Raw genomic sequence first — 20,543 nt, 5'->3', positions numbered from 1 at the left:
CAAGAGTATCACTGACAAGGGGCAAGAGCAGAAGAGTTCTAGTGAGCAGGGAGAAGAGAGAAGCAGGCACCTAACCTCTGCTTCTGTTAAGACCATTGTGATAACAGAAGTGTAACTGGGGGAGAAGAAAGAGGAGGAATTCTCTGCAAATATTTTGAATCTTCTCAAAATACTGTTCTACCCATTATTCAAACAAACACTGCAAGGAATGCAGACCCTTTATGCTAAAGGACACTAACAAATACCAAAATCTTGACTGAACATCAAAATGAAGTCCTGTATTGTTATTTCAATCCAAGAAAACGCAAGAATAAAGGAACATCAAACTAGAGACAGAGTTGCGACACTACTGAGGAAGAAGGGACCTATAACAATTGCACATGCCTTTCAAGATTACATATAGCTACAGCCCTTAGAACCACATTCGCTCTCAAAGGGCAAAAATGTTTTTTTCAGAATCTTGCTTACAAAAAACAAAAATATAATATTTTATATATATTTTTAAGTACCACAGGCTTTTTAAAGATCCACTCAAAAAGGCTGCTCTTTTTCAAAGCGTATCTTTGGTAAAATACTCAGTTTGTATTTAATATGAATAAAAATAAAACAATATTAAAAGATCAGCACTGATGTAAAAAGCAGCATTGTAGATGTTTTACAGCGATTCTGGATCACATTTTGTCATAAAATTTGCATCCATTAAGTTCAGCTGAGTTGTCCAACTTTTTTACTGCCAAAGATTGCTGCTAGAGCCACATTTATACAGCAGAAATGTAGCATTCAGATATGTTAATCACAGAGTTCATCTATTCCTTTGTGTTATAGCCACCCTGAATACAAACCAGATCAGAATCATTTTCCTGACAGTACTAACAGTATTAAATTACATTTGTACCTGTTTTGGAGATGCACAGTCATTCAGAAAAATAAGTTTACTTGCAAATAGTCACTGACATATTGATCATATGTTCTCTTCAGTCACTATTCGGTGTTGTTAAATTTGCCTGCTGCACCACATCCACATTCTCACTCTTGACTGAGCTTCCACATGTTACTCATTATTATGGTTTTCTATGCAGCCAAAAAAAGATACTCCTCTCCTCGAAGTACAAAAAGAATCTCATATTACTGACAGGCAGCCAAGTAAAATGCTTTTTTTTTTTTTTTTTTTTAAACGGTTTATGAGCACATGGAAGCTTGGGAACAATTTAGCTGAGCTAGGTAATGTTGATGGATAGCTCAGAATTTTAAGATTAAGGAAGTTCACAGATGGAACAAGGAACCTCACATGCTTCTGATTTTACCACCAACCACACAGTGAGCCCTGAAGCATAATAGTTAGGGCCCTACTAAATTCACAGTCCATTTTGGTCAATGTCACAGTCATAGGATTTTAAAAATCATAAATTTCATTATTTCAGCCATTTAAATCTGAAATTTCACGGTGTTGTAATTGTAGGGGTCCTGACCCAAAAAGGAGTTGTAAGGGGGGGGATCCCAAGGTTATTGTATAGGAGGTTGTGGTACTGCTACCCTTACTTCTGCGCTGCTGCTGGTGGAGAGCTGCTTTCAGAGTTGGGTACCCAGCCAACAGCCGCCACCCTCCAGCTGCCCAGTTCTGAAGTCAGCGCAGAAGGGTGGCAATACCGTGCCCCTCCCGCCAAAAATAACCTTGTGACCCTCCTGCAACTCCTTTCTGGGTCAGGACCCTCAATTTGAGAAACGCTGGTCTCCCCAGTGAAATTTATAAGTATAGGGTAAAAGCCCACAAAAGACCAGATTTCACCAGGGGGGAGGCACGACCAGATTTCATGGTCCGTGACACATTTTTCATGGCCATGAATTTGGTAGGGCCCTAATAATAGTGAGGAATATAGGAATGCATTTAAATGTCAAAGTATCGTGATCACCAGGAGCAGTAAGAGGTAACTGTAGAATACGAGATCTTGGATTAGGAGAGGGCAGAACAGCTGCTGAACAAAAGGATGAGATTGTTGATTGGAGGCTGGGGAGGCTATCCACTGAAGAAACTACCAATGGGAGGAGGGAGAAAGAAGCAAAGCATTCTGCCATCCCAATCCACACTAAAAAAAAGGCAACATCAGGTATAGAAGAAGCTAGGATTCCACAAGGATCTGAATAAGCAGCTGAACTTTTATTTGTTTATCCAGTCTGAACCTCCAAACTGTTTTGAGTTTTGCCCATCACTACCAAGGAAAGAAATGTTCAAAGCTATCTATACAAACCACACTGAAAGGATAATTCAGAGAACGTACATAATAGTTTCCAAAGAAACACAAGTCTTTAGGCTTCAAAGAAAACATTAATACAAGAGTCCAGAACACCAGCACAACTTATCTTAGCCCATGACCAACAAGAACAAAAACTGCATTAACTAAATTATGAGAAAAAAAATAAGATTAAACTACAAGTTCCTATTGCACTTAACTGTATTTGTAATATGCCACATAACAGTATTATGGAAGCTGCAGGTGGAGGTCACAGTAAGTATAATAAATTCCACCATATAGAAGGATTAAATGTCAAAATATATTACTTCAACACTTGTTACAGTTGAGTGATTTTCAGAAGCCTGAAGATTATGGTCCCTTATAATTAAGACTACATTTTAGTCACAGATAATTTTAGTAAAAGTCATGGACAGGTCACGGGCAGTAAACAAAAATTCCCGACCTGTGACCTGTCAAAGACTTCTACTATATACCCCTAACTAAAACTTGGGTGCTCTGGGGTAAGGGGCAGCCCAGGGGCACCGTGCAGGTGTTCTAGGGTAGGGGCACGTGGCCCAGAACCAGAGGTGAAAGTAAGCCGGTACGGGCCGGTATGGAGGACCAGTAAGAAAAGGTGCAGTCTGACTCCTCCTCCAGCCAGGCTGAAGGTGCTAGGCTCCGTGCTTTCCCCCTGCCTGGCTCTCAGCAGTGGCTGCAGGGGCTCCCCTCTAGCTTGCAGCAGGGAGCAAGGAGACTGGCTGAGCGGGAGAAGCAAGCCTAACCCCTACATAAGAATACTTTAAACTCAGCTGTTCCCTGCGCCATTCAGCCACCGGGGTTAGGAGCCATTTCTGGCATCCTTGTTAATTTCACTCACAGTTGCTGGGGGTCGGGGGGAGGGTGTGTTTGACCATGGCAGGGGCAGTTCTTTTCTGCCCCTGGGATGAGGGGATCTCTCCAATACTAATATACACAACAAATACAAGCATTTGGCTGCACAGCTTAAATCCTCCCCACTCCCCACTCAGCAGGGGTTCTCCCATCTAGCTGCCTGCATAAGAACATAGGGCGCAATCTCAGATCTCTTTTTGTTTTGTCCTGTCTGCAGAGTGCAGAGGCTGAAATTGACAAAACTTTCTCTAAGTATCTTGTATATTTCATCAAGGCTATTCCAGTTGTCCTTCATTCACCCCTGCCCTGCCTTCCCCTACTACTAGCCACCCACTGGTGTGCCCCTGCACTCTTTTATGTGCCTGGAAGGGAGATTAAAAAATCCTTGATATCTGACTTGCTAGGAAATAGGGAGGACCTAGGGAAAGCCGGGCACTGGTGAGCATGGTGCAACGCAGTCCCTTGCCCCCCTGGCTCCCACTATGTGGGGGTATGGCACTCAAAAGCTAACTTTGGAACATCCACATGAATGTCTTCCTGGGAAAACAAAATCTTCTTGTCTTGCTTCACAGATCTAAATCTACTCTGATCGAGGTATGTTCTAAATGTATAGGTACAATATGGATGGATCTCTCAAAAAAGATAGCTCTTCAGTGTAGGAGTTGGACCAACAGCCCCCTGGGGAAGGACGGACTCCATTAAGCAGCACACATTAAGCAGAAGTTCCTGAGGTGTTAGCCCAGAAACACTTGTCTCCCCGCCCCCCTTAAAAGGGCACTGGCACCTTCCCCACAGGACAGTAATACATACAGTATGTATGTGTATGAATGTGTGTGTCACAAACAATGCAGTTGCAGCCTGCCGCCGACTGCCCAGACCCCAGCAACCGGCCCCTACTATTGTATTATAGTAGTATTGGAGATCTCCTCATCCAGGGGGCAGAAAAGAACTGCCCCTCCCATGGTCACACACACCCTCCGCTTCCCACCCCCCCAACAACTGTGAGTGAAATTAACAAGGATGCCAGAAACGGCTCCTAACCCCGGGGGCTGAACGGCGCAGGGAACAGCTGAGTTTAAACTGTTCTTATACGGGGGGGTAGGTTTGCTTCTCCCTCTCAGCCAGTCTCCCTGCTCCCTGCTGCAAGCTAGAGGGGAGCCCCTGCAGCCGCTGCTGAGTGCCAGGCAGGGGGAAAGCACGGCCTAGCATCGGCAACCTGGCTGGAGGAGGAGGGAAGACATGGAGAAAAATGTGACAGTGAGTTTTCACTTTTTCAGGCTTATTCCAATAATAAAGTTTTATTACAGACAGTATTTTTAGTAGTAGTAGCAGCTTTATTTTCTATATCTATGTCATGCAATGGGAGGGATCCAAGAAGTAGGTAGGAGAGGTGGGTTGCTTGCGATTGGACCATGGGTAAGAAATGTAAATTACTTTCACCCCTGCCCAAACCCCAGGGCTCCCAGCCGCCTCTGCAGCTGGTAGCTCCGGGGGTGATTTAAAGGGCCCGGGGCTCCCAGCTTCAGCCGGATCCCCAAGCCCTTTAAACCCTGATTTAAAAGCCCCAGGATTTAAAGGCCTCACCTCTTCCGGTAGAGGCCACGCCTCTTCCAGTTGAGGCCCCGCCCCCTCCGCAGGACTCTGGAATACCGGTAAGTCCTTTAAGTTACTTTCACCCCTGCCCGGGACTCCTGCTGCTGCTGGGGGAGGGGGAAGGCTGGCAGGTTCCCTGGCGGGCTCCGCACGGCTCCCAGAAGCGGTCAGCATGTCCCTGCAGCCCCTAGGTGGAGGCATGGCCAGGGGGGTTCCGCACGCTGCCGCCACCCCGAGCGTCCGCTCCGCAGCTCCCATTGGCCAGCTCCCACGGCCAATGGGAACTGTGGGGGCAGTGCCTGTAGGTGGAGGCAGCACGCAGAGCTGTCTGGCCACACCTCCACCTAGGAGCTTGTTGCAGCTTCTGGGGAGACCCCCCCCAAGGTAAGCACCAACTCCCTGCCTTAGCCCTGAACCCCCTCCCACATCCAAACTCCTGCTGCTGACGGGGAGGGAGGACAAGGGGGTGCAGTGGCCCGAGACTGCCCCAGCACCCGAACTGCTCAGGCGGCCCCCGGGCTAGTTGCACCAGCCACTGCAGAAGTCACAGAGGTCCCGGAAAGTCATGGAATCTGTGACTTCCATGACATACTCGCAGCCTTACTTATAATACCTTAAAACTGTTATCTCTCGGATGAGGAAGGGAAGACAAACACATCACTGGAGGCCAAGCAAAGGAGACATCATGAAGCTGAACTGTTTAAACACAAAGTGTGGATAAATAAATATGGGAGAATGAAGGGGAGAGAAGAAGAGGAGCAGAAAGGAAACAGAGCCCAACACAAAAGCAAAGTGTTCACTAAAAAAAGAAAGTATTTTGACCACAAAAATAAAAAATGGCAAATAATACTCCACCCAATACAAGCAGCATAAGCTTTGTTTTTAAAATTCCTATTGAGGCTTACTATCTCATGCCCACTGCCATAAATTTTGAAAATTAAAAGCAGAATAAAATAGGGTTAATAATGGAACAATACCATTACAAAAGCAACATTACAATTATATAATGTTTAGCAATATCAACTGTTACCAAATAAAACGTGCCTTGGAAAGTTCTTACCATAGAATTGTATGGACTGAGAACTCCTGAAAGTAGTGGAAGAGATTTTGGGCTAAAACTGATATAAAAATGAAACTAAACTTAAAAAAAAATTTCAGAGAGTTTATACTGCTATTTACAATCACTTTAAGAAAATAAATTCCAGCATGTACTAAGCTAGTATTAACAGCATCTTGGATTTTTATACCAATTTTTAGATATTCAAATATTAAACACTCTTCAACATGAATACGTACAACATGCTACATAAAAAAGTGAATTAACAAGCATTTTTATTTTATAATGAGACTTCAGTTAAGTATATTAAAAATAGCTTAGAGTCTGGTTTGTTTTCTTAAACCCAAAAATGAGAGGTTATGTCAATTGCTTACACATAACAAGGATAATATTTTGACATTTTTCAATAGGTCAGTTGGAACAGTGCATTACCTGTTTCTGTTCTGCTGGAGAAACCTGCTGCCTGTTTGATTGCTGCTGCTGTTAATGCTAATCCTCGGCTCCTCTTCAAACCGTGCTGTAGTACAGCTTCAAACTGAGCACACAGGCAAGTCACTCTGCAACAGAATATGTGATTAATTAATTAAAGACAATGTGAAAAGAATAAAAATCAATCAATTATGTTTAGATTCAGTGGATTTAGACATCTGGAATAAATGCAGAATGTGCAGGTACATGCAGTTCCCTACATGGAAAGTCCTTTACTTATGCCAGCGGTACTCAAACTGTGGGTCGGGACCTCATAGTGGGTCGCAACCCTGTTTTAATGGGGTCGCCAGAGCTAGTGTTAGATTTGCTGGGGCCCGGAGCTGAAGCCAACACCTGAGCCCCACTGCCCAGAGATGAAGCAGACGCCAGAAGGCTTCAGCCCTGGACAGCAGGGCTCAGGTTACAGGCCCCTTCACCCAGGGCAGTGGAGCTCCGGCGGGCTCAAGCTTTGATCCCCCCTCCTGGGGTCGTGCAGTAATTTTTGTTGTCAGAAGGGGGTCGCAGTGCAATGAAGTTTGAGAACCGCTGATTTAGGGTAATCTCTTTAATATGTGAAAGCTCTATAAACCTATTCATATCCACTAAGTTACAGTAACTATACAGAGCCACAGGAAACTGCTTGTTAAAAAACGTTAAAAGCCAATTTAGAAATTGATCTTTACATGTTGGAGTGTTTTTTATATCCCATTCATTTCAGCTCCTCTGTACATAACACAATTACATTTTAAACAGATAAACTTCAAAATTTACAACTACTTCATGATTTTTTGGAATATGCTGACAATGTACATGTACAAGTTCTAGGCAACTTTACCTATTTGTTAGTGATACTTTTGCTATTTTTCAGATGTACTGTAATACATCAAATGCAAAGCTTATTTCCATTTGTGCAACTGGAACAGCGTCAAACCCACGACACATGAAAAAGCTCAATTTTTATGAGAAAAAGCTACACAAAACTTGTCAGAGTAACATGCATACACCTTCACTTATGTCTACATCTTGATAGCAGCTGAAATTTTAGATTTCAAGTTTTCTGTAATTATCTTTAAAACTTAAATTATTCAACACAATCTGCACTGCAAACCTGATTAAGAAAATAACATAAAAATGTATATTGACACTCCTCAACTATTTTAGGCATTATAAAATGAAGCAAAATCTGCCTAGAAAGTAATTTAGACTTTTTTTAAAAATTGATGTCAACCTTACTACTTGACATTTTAGTAAATTTAACTTATTTTTTAAAATTAAGCCAAAGTCCACTATACTCCATTTCTGAATACACCTCTACCCCGAAATAACGCGACCCAATATAACACGAATTTGGATATAACGCGGTAAAGCAGTGCTCCGGGGGGGGCAGGGCTGCGCACTCCGGCGGATCAAAGCAAGTTCAATATAACGCGGTTTCACCTATAAGATTTTTTGGCTCCCGAGGACAGCATTATATTGGGGTAGAGGTGTATGTCATAACAAATACAGCAAAAGCTGTGTTATCTGGCATGTTGGGAGAATGGAAGGTGCCAGTAAGTCAAAAATTCCAGGTAACTAAGAGGGAGGGAGTTTGGGCGCGTGAGGGAGCTTAGGACTGGGGGTTAGGGCGCAGGAGGGGGTGCGGGCTCTGGGAGGGAGTTTGGGTATGGGAGGGGGCTCGGGGCAGGGTGGTGGAGTGCGTGAGGGGTTTTGGCGGGCCAGATCCGGGCAGCGCTCACATCGGGCATCTCCCTGCAAGCGGCGACATGTCTGGAGAAACACAGCCAGGAGGCTCTGCGCGCTGCCTCCGCCCGCAGGCACCATCCCCGCAGCTTCCTTTGGCCGCAGTCCCCAGCCAATGGGAGCTGCAGAGCCAGTGTTGGGCAGGGTGGGGACAGTGCATGGAACCCCCATGGCCGTTCTTCCGCCTAGGAGCATTGACCACGGCCAATGGGAGCTGGTGCGGGGGAGCGCCTCTCCGGACATGTTGCCACTTGCGGGGAGCCATCGGAAATGCCGGTTTATAGAGCTTTCCAGTTTGGAAAATGCCAGATAACTCAACTTTTCCTGTATAGTTCTCTCACACTTTGTTTTGCCAAACTATGCATACTGAAGAATGCACTGCAGGCAGCTAGACAAGGAACAATAATCTCTCCGCAAACATTTGAGAGCTGTTAAGGGACAATATCAGGACTATTAGCTTTGATGATTTTGCTTCCTCTCCATCTAATCTATAAACTGGGTTGGACCAAGACAGGAAAGAGCCCACAAACACAGGAGATCAAAAGAACTCTGGCAAGTTTAAAAAGGAACACTCTTTCAAAAAGGGGCGGTAATTATTTGGGGGAACCAGACAAACACAAGAGACCGCAGATAGGAATTTCTGAAGAAGTTAAATCTGCCTAGTTATCATCAGAAGACAGTAAGTTTTTACATGAGATAGACATGCGTGTAGACAGTCTTAAAATCTGTGTTTTCTTCTCAAGCTTTGTTCCTACTGTTACATAAATAATACTTTGGTTTTAAGGAGGCAGTCTGATCACCATATATCATTGGTGACAGTAGGGTTAGTTTACGTCTGGGTTTTCCCAGACATTGCCTCTTTTTTTGAGCCTCCGTCCTCTGTCTGGGCAAGCCCTGTAACCATGACAGGTTTTTACATATAGAATAACTTTGGTGAGAAATACTAAGTAAACTTCTTTTGCAATACTAATAAAGTAACACATTATGGAAAAGATAAACAAGATGGAATTTTATGAACAAATGTGAATAATTCAGTGTTTTGTTAAAGATAACTGCTATTAAAAGTTTGAACAAAAGAATCTACTTGATTCTTGCAGTTCTAAAAAGCAACAGCTAACACAGAGATTCTAGTTCCTCAGATATGGAAGATATGTCAATCAAATGATTAAAAGCAGATGCATGAAGCAAGAAAACTGAATAATACTGAATATTACTATGAAAAACTGAATTATGTCTCCCAAAATGAAATGGAAACATTTTTCATGCTGGAGTAATAAATTCTATACAGTAATCTATAGAAAAAGCAAAACTATATGAAAAATAATAGACACTGGAAACTAAAAGTGTTTCAATCACGTGTATTTTGTATGCAGGTAACATATACTATCACAATGATGTGTGCAATATAAGAGTCTATATAGAACAAACAAACAACAAAATGGCCCTTTGTTTACTGGACACTGGAGAACTGTGAACAATTAAAAAATCCAGCTATAAAAAAGGCTGAAAGAACATCACTGAAATTAGTAAATCTCGTAAAATTTGCAACCCACATAAGGCCTGGGCTACGCTATGGAGTTAGGTTGACGTAAGGCAGCTTATGTCGACCTAACTCTGTCAGTGTTCTACATTACAATGGTGCTCCCACCGATGTAAGTGACCCACTTCATCAACTTAATAACTCACCACCAGGAAAGATGTAGCACTTAGTTTGATGTAGTTAGACTCACGCAGTGTCCGTGTAGACCCTGCATTACTTACATTGCCTGTTGGCTGTCAGCCAGGCACCAAGCTCACAATTGGAGCCCTCCCACCCCCCAATCCCAGGGCTGACAGCCAGAGCCAGAGATAAAATTTGAAATAATAGCAGCCATGAAACTGACAAGAATGTATATTTCACTGCTGGTAGGCTCCCTACTGTGAAACCGAGCCCTGCACTGGGCTCACATCTCAGGCTGTCAGCCCTGTGGGCATGGGGGCTCCAGCTGTGAGCCCCACACTCCGACTGTCAATGCCCCACTTCAGTTGGTGCAAGCGCACCTGATAAGAACGTGCACCAGTGGCAGAAGGAGGGCAGTGTGGACACCAACAGCAAATGTAATTGCTCCAGTGGCTGTAGGTCAACCTAACTTCAGTCGACCTAATTTTGTAGAGTAGACAAGCCTTAAGCGTGACTTATTCTCTCCTCCAAAAACATTCTCAACCACTGAGCATAGCTCCAAATCACACTGGAAAAATGTGTGATCAGAAATCTCTACATGTAAAATTTTCACTTCCTGTTTAATTAAGACTTAAGCTGCCTAACTACAGCCCAAATAGCATGATTGAGCAAGATGAGCATTCTGCCTGATTCAAGAGACTATTTGTGAGTAAACAATGTCATTTTTTGGCTTAGCATTAGGCTTTTTAAATTCCAAATGTCCATGCCTGTCAACATATCAATCCTAAAGGGGATACCCAAACCGCTAATTCTTGACAAAGTGTTTCAGAAATACAGTAATGTTGCAAAAAGTAGTAGTTTGGGTCGGAAGCTTTTGCTTTGAATCTGGAGATAACTACTTCTATTTAACATTACAGTTCACACTCAGGAAGACAGTCCCTGACTCCAGGAGCTTACACAGTAAGACAAGCAACATACAAAGGGTGAGGGAGAGGTATAATATACACAATAAAAATAAGAATTAACAATTCACAATTGCCATTTTAATTCACTTTCTATGGGGGGAAAAATCTAGGTATTCGGTGTAGTTTGTAAGAAACTGATCAATGGATGACAAACTTCACTTGAAAAGGCAGTTGAGCACATAAGGAAGAAGTAGCTGCCATTTCCACCCCTAGTCTAGGTACTTTTCTCCACAGACAGCTGAACTAAGTTCAAGGTTAGTTTACAGAACTGAAATGGGAGTTGGTTTAAGAATTTAGGACAGGCAGCAGTGGAGTTTAATGTATGTTCTGGTAGACTATTAGAATCTTTCAACTGGTCTCTGCTGGCCTTCACTAAAAAGACAGCAGCCCTAGTAATTAGTTACACTATCAACCGGTTATTCGATGCCATAACCTAATTGACCAACTGGAACCTAAATGACAACAAAAACTAAATGACAATTTTCAATTGGCATTTCTACCATTGAGAAGAGGCAGCTTGTAGCAGGAGGAGAGGAATAGGAAGAAAATGTTTTTGCAGCTAAAGAACATTGGGAGTAAGAAAAAAAAAAACTTGGGTTTTCATATGTTCATTTTTAATTGGTTAAAATATGAAACCCATAACAGAACAGGGCTAGATTTAAGACATCTATATAAATATAAGATATATAGTCATTTTAAAAACAGAAATATTGGGGTAAAAAATAAAGTTCTTCTTTACTTATATCCAGACTTCAGAATTCAGCATGTTGCCTTAATCCTGCAAACACCTGAGTAGCCCTTTTGTCTGGAATATGATTCATGTGCACCAATATGAGGAAGGCAACCAAGAGTTTCTCAGGCATGTTTTTAAGTGGGTCAAATACTCTACTGGACCAAATATCTTTTTACTATATAGCCTAAGTAGTAATGATATATAAATTTAAACATGCTCCCTAAAGCTTTTTACCTGCTATCAGAATCTGAAGCAATTTCTTTTCTTCCTCCAAACCGGATTTGACACTGTAATAAATAAGTTTAAATAACACGAGTGTTAAGAAACTGAAAATTCTTAAATGCTCTAATTTTAATTTTAAAAACAAAAAAAAGATGTTCACTGACTTAGCATGTAAGTTATATTTCAAGCAACATAAAAACCTAGAAGCAAGGCAGGGCTGTAGAGCAGGGCAGTTACAAACCCGTCCTGCTGTCAGAAAGAATACTTAATCACATTTTAGCATTATGCTCCCTGACAAAACCTCCACAGAGCAAATAGAATCAAACAGCACAGCAGCAGAGTCTAGATGCACTACTAAATTACTGCTGCTTCTGAAGCATTATAACAGACGAGCCAATATCTATCATACATATCATTGATTTATATTGCCACATATAGTTGTCCTTGTACAGCTTCCTTTTAGTTATCAGGACACCAATTAAAAGTTGGGGAAATTAAATAAAGTTCTGTTTTTCAGCAAAGAAACATTCGGAAAATAAAGACTTTAAAAGTTATTTTTAAAATAATTTTAGTAAGTCAAGTAACTTCTCTGTTAACTTGTCTGGAGGGTCAAGAATCCAAAACCGGTTTCATCAAGATGATGATGTTCTCCATTTCTAAATCCAATTACTAATTCAGGCTTAAATCTGCACACACTTATTGCTTCCAGGAGCAGTATGTACTTCAGTGAGTAGTCACAGAAGCAAGCACTATACCCTGTATTGTATCCAGGATTGCACCAAAACTCACAAACAATAATAATTTTGCACTTGGGACGGGGAAGAAGAAGTGCATCATACCTGCATTGTCTCTATTTAACCTTATGGGATAGGAGAGGCAAGCAACGTTTGAAAATAGCAAAAAAAATCAACATATATCTGAATTTAAAGTAAAAAAGTTACTAATGTAAACTGTTTACCACTATCTCCACTACCAGCACACAGGGCATTATCAAACCTTTCTATCTTTTAGCTGCTAACTGAAAATCTGTCATATTTGGCAACCCAGATATCAAAAGCATTGCATTTTCCCAGATTATTTTATTAACGTAACCAACTTAGAATTTTTTTATTCTAAACTTCCGAAAACTTCCACACATTTTTTAAAGTTGTCAGAGATTGCTCAAAAAATTTCTGAGTTAAGCTATTAATTATTTAACTTATTTGCGTGTATTTTCTTGTAACATGGTCTCAAGAGTTTTGACATTCAGTTACAGAATTAGGGCAGAATTCGCCACTGGACCACTATGCACAGACATAGATCACAGAAGCAGAACCCCATACAGAACACCAAACTTCCCTTCACATTCTACCCACAACCCTCCAATATAAGTTGATCATAATAGTCCCTTCTAGCCTTAAAAATCTATCAAGTTCTGGGTTTATAACATTTGAGTGAACAAAATGCCATGTCTATATGGGGCCAGAAGAGTGCATTTTTTAACTCTGTAGATAAAATGACATTAAAATCCTAGTGTAGACAAGGTAAACTGTAGTTTTAACAGCATTTTAACTGGTCAAGGTAAATCCCAGGCTACCTGCTAGGGTTTACCTCAACTAGTAAACATGTGTTACAACTATAACTTGCCTTGTCTGCTCTGGGATTTTAATACATTAGCTAACACACCTTTTTTCCTAGAGACCTGAGAGAACTTCTTAAGAAGAGCAAGTTTCCCCCTCCATCTATTGAAGAGGGGAGGGAAGAATAATAGCAGCTCTTGACAGAAACGTCAACTCAGCATTTATACACTGCCGAAAGATTTTTAGAATTGGGGCAAACTTGCATTTATTGTTTTGATTTCTTACCTGTTTAACTGCATCCAGTAGCCGCTCTAGAAGAAACTGTCTTTTGTCATTGTTCTGTGATCCTAAAATTCAACACAGCTTTATTATTTTAACAAAAATATATTAGTCCTAATTCTGGAAAACTTTCCTCACATGTACTAGTCATCCCACGGAGGTTAATGGAAGTACTTCTACGAGTAAGAGGATGCAGGATCAGACCTTTGTTTTGTTTTTTTTAGATACCCTTTATTTAATATGCAGAAACAATGCATCTGATTTTAATAAGTTATTCTTTTTGTGGAATCAACAAAAATTACCCTAGAGTTCTTAAAATATTAAGAACAGTATTAACAGTCTTCTCTGTGTTAAATGCCAGTCAGGTAAAGTTAATTACCGGTAGTAAGCAAGCCACTACACATAAATATTAATGCACAGGCCACAACATTTAACTTTTTAATCTAAATCATTTCAATATGCAGTGTCAACTTTCACACCTTGCTTGGATGAACACCTCTTATAAACATGTCTGGCTGCACATAAAGCTTGCTGTTTAATTAGGCTAAGTCACTGAGTTATATGCAGTGTTGTTGTAGCTGTACCGGTTCCAGAATATTAGAGAGACAAGGTGGGGGTCCATCTTTTATTGGACCAACTTCTGTTGAGAAGAGAAAGAAGCTTTTAAGCTTACACAGACCTGAAGAAGAGCTCTGTGTAAGCTCAAAACCTCGTCTCTCTGACCAACAGAAGTTGGTCCAAAAGATATTACCTCACCACCTTATCACTCTAGGCCTTAAGTTAGACCATTTTGTGCCCACACTTTTCTTCTTCTTGTTCTTCTTCCTCCTCCTCCCATAGAACATTCAGCTTAATATAAAACTCTGACCTTTATATCAGAATTCTAACTGAATAAATTTCCCTAGCAAAACCTACCGCCCAAACAACATTGAAGAACTGGAGAAGGTATAAGGGATGGAAAACATTTCTCTCTTCTTCTTGCAACCCATCACCCTGGAGCACCTCCTGCACAATCTCATATGTGTTCTATTCCTGCACAAAGCATCTCCAATTTACTCAAGCAGGAGAAGAGATTAGAACTGACCACAATTCATTCTATGGAAGCTGCTCCTCTCCTGCAGAGGAATTTCTAAAACCCAGACAAGAGTTGCACTCAAAAAAACACAGGACGCCTGTACCAGATGTGAATCCATAGTTAAAGAAAACAAGTATATTTTATTACCTAAATTACTATTATCTAATTACATAACAGCGTAGGGTGCTTCACTTGGAAACCACTGCTATTTTCCATTATTAATTTACAGAGGGTTAACTTTAGATTTTGAACTTTGAATCAAGTTGTGCAATCATTATGTGAGTTTTTTTTATTTTTTTTTTTTTAAGAACTCTGCACATGAATGTGATACTAGTAGCTCTGGCTAGAGTCATCAGACAGTTATGCCAATGCACATCAGCCATGACCTGTATAATCGTTATTATTTCAGTCCTGAGAATTTTTATCAGAGATTCCAACTTTGCTGAATTAAGTCATATTGTACTATGGTTTTATTTATATTTTTACGGAGTAAGTAATCTGTAGGTCTAAGTGTGCCACAACTAATCAAAATCACTTACAAAACTGTACAAGAAAAACATGCAAATGAGAGTACACGCTTAATAAAATCCAGCCATAAACAAAACCACCAAATAAACACATGCATGGCCCCATGTTGCCTCAGTCTCATTGCTTCAATATTCCCATTTCTTTCCAGGTAACTGGGAAAATACGAGATGCTTATCTTAGGGTATGTCTACACTACGAAATTAGGTCGAATTTATAGAAGCCGGTTTTATAGAAATCGGTTTTATACAGTCGATTGTGTGTCCCCCCACATAAAATGCTCTAAGTGCATTAAGTCGGCGGACCGCGTCCACAGTACCGAGGCTAGCGTCGACTTCCGGAGCGTTGCACTGTGGGTAGCTATCCCACAGTTCCCGCAGTCTCTGCCGCCCATTGGAATTCTGGGTTGAGATCCCAATGCCTGATGATGCAAAAACAGTGTTGCGGGGGGTTCTGCGTACATGCTCCATCAGAGCAACGGCAGACAATCGATTCGCGCCTTTTTACCTGGGTTACCTGTGCAGACAACATACCACGGTAAGCATGGAGCCCGCTCAGCTCAGCTCACCGTCACCATATGTCATCTGGGTGCTGGCAGACGTGGTACTGCATTGGCAGTAGACGGTGCAGTATGACTGGTAGCCGTCATCAGCTATCTGGGTGCTGGCAGACGTGGGGCTGCATTGCTATACAGTAGCAGCTCCTTCCTTTTGGCAGTGGATGGTGTATTATGATTGGTATCCATCATCGTCGTATTCCTCAATGAGTTTGGTCAGAGGCACCAGGGCAGACATGTTTTGTCTCCTGGAGACTCAGGCCTGCCGGCTGTCCTATTGAACCGTCTTGACGATGATGGCTAGCAATCGTAATACAGCATCTTCTGCCAAGCACCCAGAAGATGCCGATGGCTATCAGTCATGCTGCACCGTCTGCTGCCAGCCTAAGATGTAAAAGATAGATGGACCAGATTTGTTCTGTATTCATTTGCTTCCCCCTCCCTCCATGAAATCAACGGCCTGCTAAAACCAGGGTTTTGAGTTCAATCTTTGGGGAGGCTATTCTGTGTGACAGTTGTTTGTGTTTCTCCCTGATGCACAGCCACCTTTGTTGATTTTAATTCCCTGTAAGCCATGTCGTCACTCGCCCCTCCCTCCCTCCGTCAGACAATAGTTTCGCGCCTTTTTTCAGCCCAGACGCCATAGCTGCTGCAAGCCCTGGTGGATCACAAGGGACGTTTCACTAACATCAACGTGGGATGGCCGGGAAAGGTACATGATGCTCGCGTCGTCAGGAACTCTGGACTGTTTCAAAAGCTGGAGGAAGGGACTTTCTTCCCAGACCAGAAAATAACCGTTGGGGATGTTGAAATGCCTATCGTGATCCTTGGGGACCCAGCCTACCCCTTAATGCCATGGCTCATGAAGCCGTATACAGGCAGCCTGGACAGTAGTCAGGACCTGTTCAACTATAGGCTGAGCAAGTGCCGAATGGTGGTAGAATGTGCATTTGGACATTTAAAAGCGCGCTGGCGCAGTTACTGACTCGGATAGACCTCAGCGAAGCCAATATTCCAATTGTTATTGCTGCTTGCTGTGCGCTCCACAATATCTGTGAGAGTAAGGGGAAGACATTTATGGCGGGGTGGGAGGTTGAGGCAAATCGCCTGGCCACTGATTACGCACAGCCAGATACCAGGGCGGTTAGAAGAGTACAGCAGGGCGCGGTGCACATCAGAGAAGCTTTGAAAACCAGTTTTGTGACTGGCCAGGCTACGGTGTGAAACTTCTGTTTGTTTCTCCTTGATGAACCCTCCCCCGCCCCCACCCGGTTCACTCTACTTCCCTGTAAACTAACCACCTTCCCCTCCCCCCTTCGAGCACTGCTTGCAGAGGCAATAAAGTCATTGTTACTTCACATTCATGCATTCTTTATTAATTCACCACACAACTAGGGGGATAACTGCCAAGCTAGCCCGAGAGGGGTGGGGGAGGAGGGAAGGAAAAGGACACACTGCAGTTTAAAACTTTAAAACTTTAACACTTATTGAAGGCCAGCCTTCTGATGCTTGGGCAATCATCTGGGGTGGAGTGGCTGGAGGCCCCCCCACCGCGTTCTTGGGCGTCTGGGTGAGGAGGCTATGGAACTTGGAGAGGAGGGCTGTTGGTTACACAGGGGCTGTAGCGGCGGTCTCTGCTCCTGTTGACTTTCCTGCAGCTCAACCACACGCTGGAACATATCAGTTTGGTGCTCCAGCTGCCGGAGCATCGACTCTTGCCTTCTGTCAGCAAGCTGACACCACCTATCCTCTTCAGCCCGCCACATCTCCTCTCGTTCATATTGTGCTTTTTTGCACTCTGACATTTACTGCCTCCACGCATTCTGCTGTGCTCTGTCAGCATGGGAGAACATTTAGAGCTCCGAGAACATATCATCCCGAGTCCGCTGTTTTCTCCTTCTAATCTTCACTAGCCTCTGTGAAGGAGAAACATTTGCAGCTGGTGGAGGAGAAGGGAGAGGTGGTTAAAAAAGACACATTTTAGAGAACAATGGGTACACTCTTTCACGTTAAATTTTGCTGTTCACATTACACAGCACATGTGCTTTCGTTACAAGGTCGCATTTTTCCTCTTATATTGAAAGCCTGCCGGTTTGGTGTGAGAGATCACTCACACAGTGCCAGGCAACAGATTTCGGCTTGCAGGCAGCCATGGTAAGCCACAGTCTTTTGGCTTTTTTAACCTTCATAACATGTGGGAATGGTTTCAAACAGCAGCGCCCTCATTTCCCATACCAAGCACCCGTTGGGTTGCCATTTAAAATGGGTTTGCAATGTAAAAGGAGGGGCTGCGGTTTCCGGGTTAACATGCAGCACAAACCCAACTACCCCACACACACACACCCAATTCTCTGGAATGATCACTTCACCCCTCTCCCCCACCGCGTGGCTAACAGCGGGGAACGTTTCTGTTCAGCCGAGCAGGAACGGGCACCTCTGAATGTCCCCTTAATAAAATCGCCCCATTTCAACCAGGTGACCGTGAATGATATCACTCTCCTCAGGATAACAAAGACCGATAAGGAATGGATGTTGTCTGCATGCCAGCAAACACCATGACCATACGCTGCCATGCTTTGTTATGCAATGATTCCAGACTACGTGCTACCGGCCTGGCGTGGTAAAGTGTCCTACCATGGCAGACGGGATAAGGCAGCCCTCCCCAGAAACCTTTTGCAAAGGCTTTGGGAGTACATGAAGGAGACCTTTCTGGAGATGTCCCTGGAGGATTTCCGCTCCATCCCCATACACGTTAACAGACTTTTCCAGTAGCTGTACTGGCTGCGATTGCCAGGGCAAATTAATCATTAATCATTAAACATGCTTGCTTTTAAACCATGTGTAATATTTACAAAGGTACACTCACCAGAGGTCCCTTGTGTGCCCTCAGGGTCTGGGAACACGCCTTGGGTGAGTTCGGGGGTTACTGGTTCCAGGTCCAGGGTGATAAACATATCCTGGCTGTTGGGGAAACCGGTTTCTCCGCTTCCTTGCTGTGAGCTATCTTCATTGTCTTCATCATCATCTTCCTCGTACCCCGAACCCGCTTCCCTGTTGCGTGATTCTCCATTGATGGAGTCAAAGCACACAGTTGGGGTAGTGGTGGCTGCACCCACTAGCATGGCATGCAGCTCCGAGTAGAAGCGGCATGTTTGCGGCTCTGCCCTGGACCTTCCGTTTGCCTCTCTGGCTTTGTGGTAGGCTTGCCTTAGCTCCTTAATTTTCACGTGGCACTGCTGTGCGTCCCTGTTATGGCCTCTGTCCTTCATGGCCTTGGAGACTTTTTCTAATATTTTGCCATTTCGTTTACTGCTACGGAGTTCAGCTAGCACTGATTCGTCTCCCCATATGGCGAGCAGATCCCGTACCTCCCGTTCGGTCCATGCTGAAGCTCTTTTGCAATCCTGGGACTCCATCATGGTTACCTGTGCTGATGAGCTCTGCGTGGTCACCTGTGCTCTCCACGCTGGCCAAACAGGAAATGAAATTCAAAAGTTCGCGGGGCTTTTCCTGTCTACCTGGTCAGTGCATCTGAGTTGAGAGTGCTGTCCAGAGCAGTCACAATGAAGCACTGTGGGATAGCTCCCAGAGGCCAATAACGTCGAATTCCGTCCTCACTACCCCAAATCCGACCTGCAAAGGCTGATTTCAGCGCTAATCCCCTCGTCGGAGGTGGAGTAAAGAAGCCGGTTTAAAGGGCCCTTTAAGTCGAAAAAAGGGCTTCGTCGTGTGGACATGTCCAGGCTTAATTCGATTTAACGCTGCTAAATTCGACCTAAACTCGTAGTGTAGACCAGGCCTTAAAGTCAGCAGTCTCAGGCTATTTCAGAATGAGAGTTTGTAGGAATTTCACAAGGTGAGCAGCTTTCATTCAAATGGAAACAAGTTTTATAATATTAATTATGTGGAGGAAGGTTGTCTTCAGGTACAACATATGTGTTAATTTTCAAATCCATACCACTCTGCCACCATTATATCCATTAACATAAAAACTTTGATCACCTAGATACCAAACTGGAAACAGAAATTCATAAATATGTAGAACATACCAGATTAAGCTTATCACTGTAGTGCAGACTCTACTAAAAAACTGAATGGTGTGATACCAGCAAGTCAGCATACAGTCATGTATGGATATGAAATTAAAGCCGAGTCCACACTACAGTTGAAACTGTACTCGTCTCAACCATGGCTGCACATGGCTGTTGCTAATAATTTTCTTGAGGAGTTTGGATGAGGAGTTTGGATGATTCCAGCAAGAACAATGTTATAAAACTATGGATAGTTTTCAGCACAGTTTGATCACTACAACTTAAAAAAAATTCCCGTTTCACACTTGTCAGAAAACTATGATATTGTTGTGTTTGACATGTATATTTTGTAAGAAAAAGAATACATGTATATCTTGTAAGAATAATTTTTAAAATGTAACTCTTTAGTAACATCAGCAACTCACAGTACAAGAGATTCACAAAGTAAGACTAGTCAGTCTAGTTTCATTATCCAAGCACAGTAAAGTAAAAAAAAAGCATTTTTCATCTTTTATAAGCTTAGTAGCTAGTAATATTTTTAGAACTATATATTTTACCCTGATTCTCTTTAAAGGAACATATTAAATGTAATATATCAGGGATCGGCAACCTTTGGCACGTGACTCGCCAGGGTAAGCACTCTGGCGGGCCGGGCAGGTTTGTTTACCTGCCGCGCCCACAGGTTCGGCCGATCGCAGCTCCCACTGCCGCAGTTCGCCGCTCCAGTCCAATGGGGGCTGCGGGAAGCAGCCCAGGCCGAGGGATGTGCTGGCTACCGCTTCCTGCAGCCCCCGTTGGCCTGGGACGGCAAACCGCGGCCAGTGGGAGCTGCAATCGGCCGAACCTGCAGACGTGGCAGGTAAACAAACCGGCCCGGTCCCCCAGGGTGCTTACCCTGGCGGGCCACATGACAAAGGTTGCCGATCCCTGTAATATATAAACACAAAATAGTATTACA

At 43.1% G+C, this 20,543-nt stretch overlaps 1 protein-coding gene across 1 annotated transcript in view; it reads right to left on the bottom strand.

Moving 5' to 3' along the window:
• The window catches only part of SNX29 (sorting nexin 29), a 472,333-nt gene that overhangs the window by 442,162 nt on the left and 9,628 nt on the right, over positions 1-20,543 (bottom strand). The window contains exons 2-4 of the mRNA XM_026650716.2: positions 13,405-13,466; positions 11,573-11,625; positions 6,205-6,329 (exon numbers count right to left, since the gene is read on the bottom strand). Of these exons, the coding sequence (XP_026506501.1) occupies positions 6,205-6,329; positions 11,573-11,625; positions 13,405-13,466 (240 nt within the window). The remainder of the gene's footprint in view (positions 1-6,204; positions 6,330-11,572; positions 11,626-13,404; positions 13,467-20,543) is intronic.

This window comes from Terrapene carolina, unplaced genomic scaffold (assembly GCF_002925995.2).
Source record: "Terrapene carolina triunguis isolate 2854851 unplaced genomic scaffold, T_m_triunguis-2.0 Scaffold93, whole genome shotgun sequence".
NCBI classification, from domain to species: Eukaryota; Metazoa; Chordata; order Testudines; family Emydidae; genus Terrapene; species Terrapene triunguis.
This window is presented reverse-complemented; position numbering and strand designations above follow the sequence as displayed.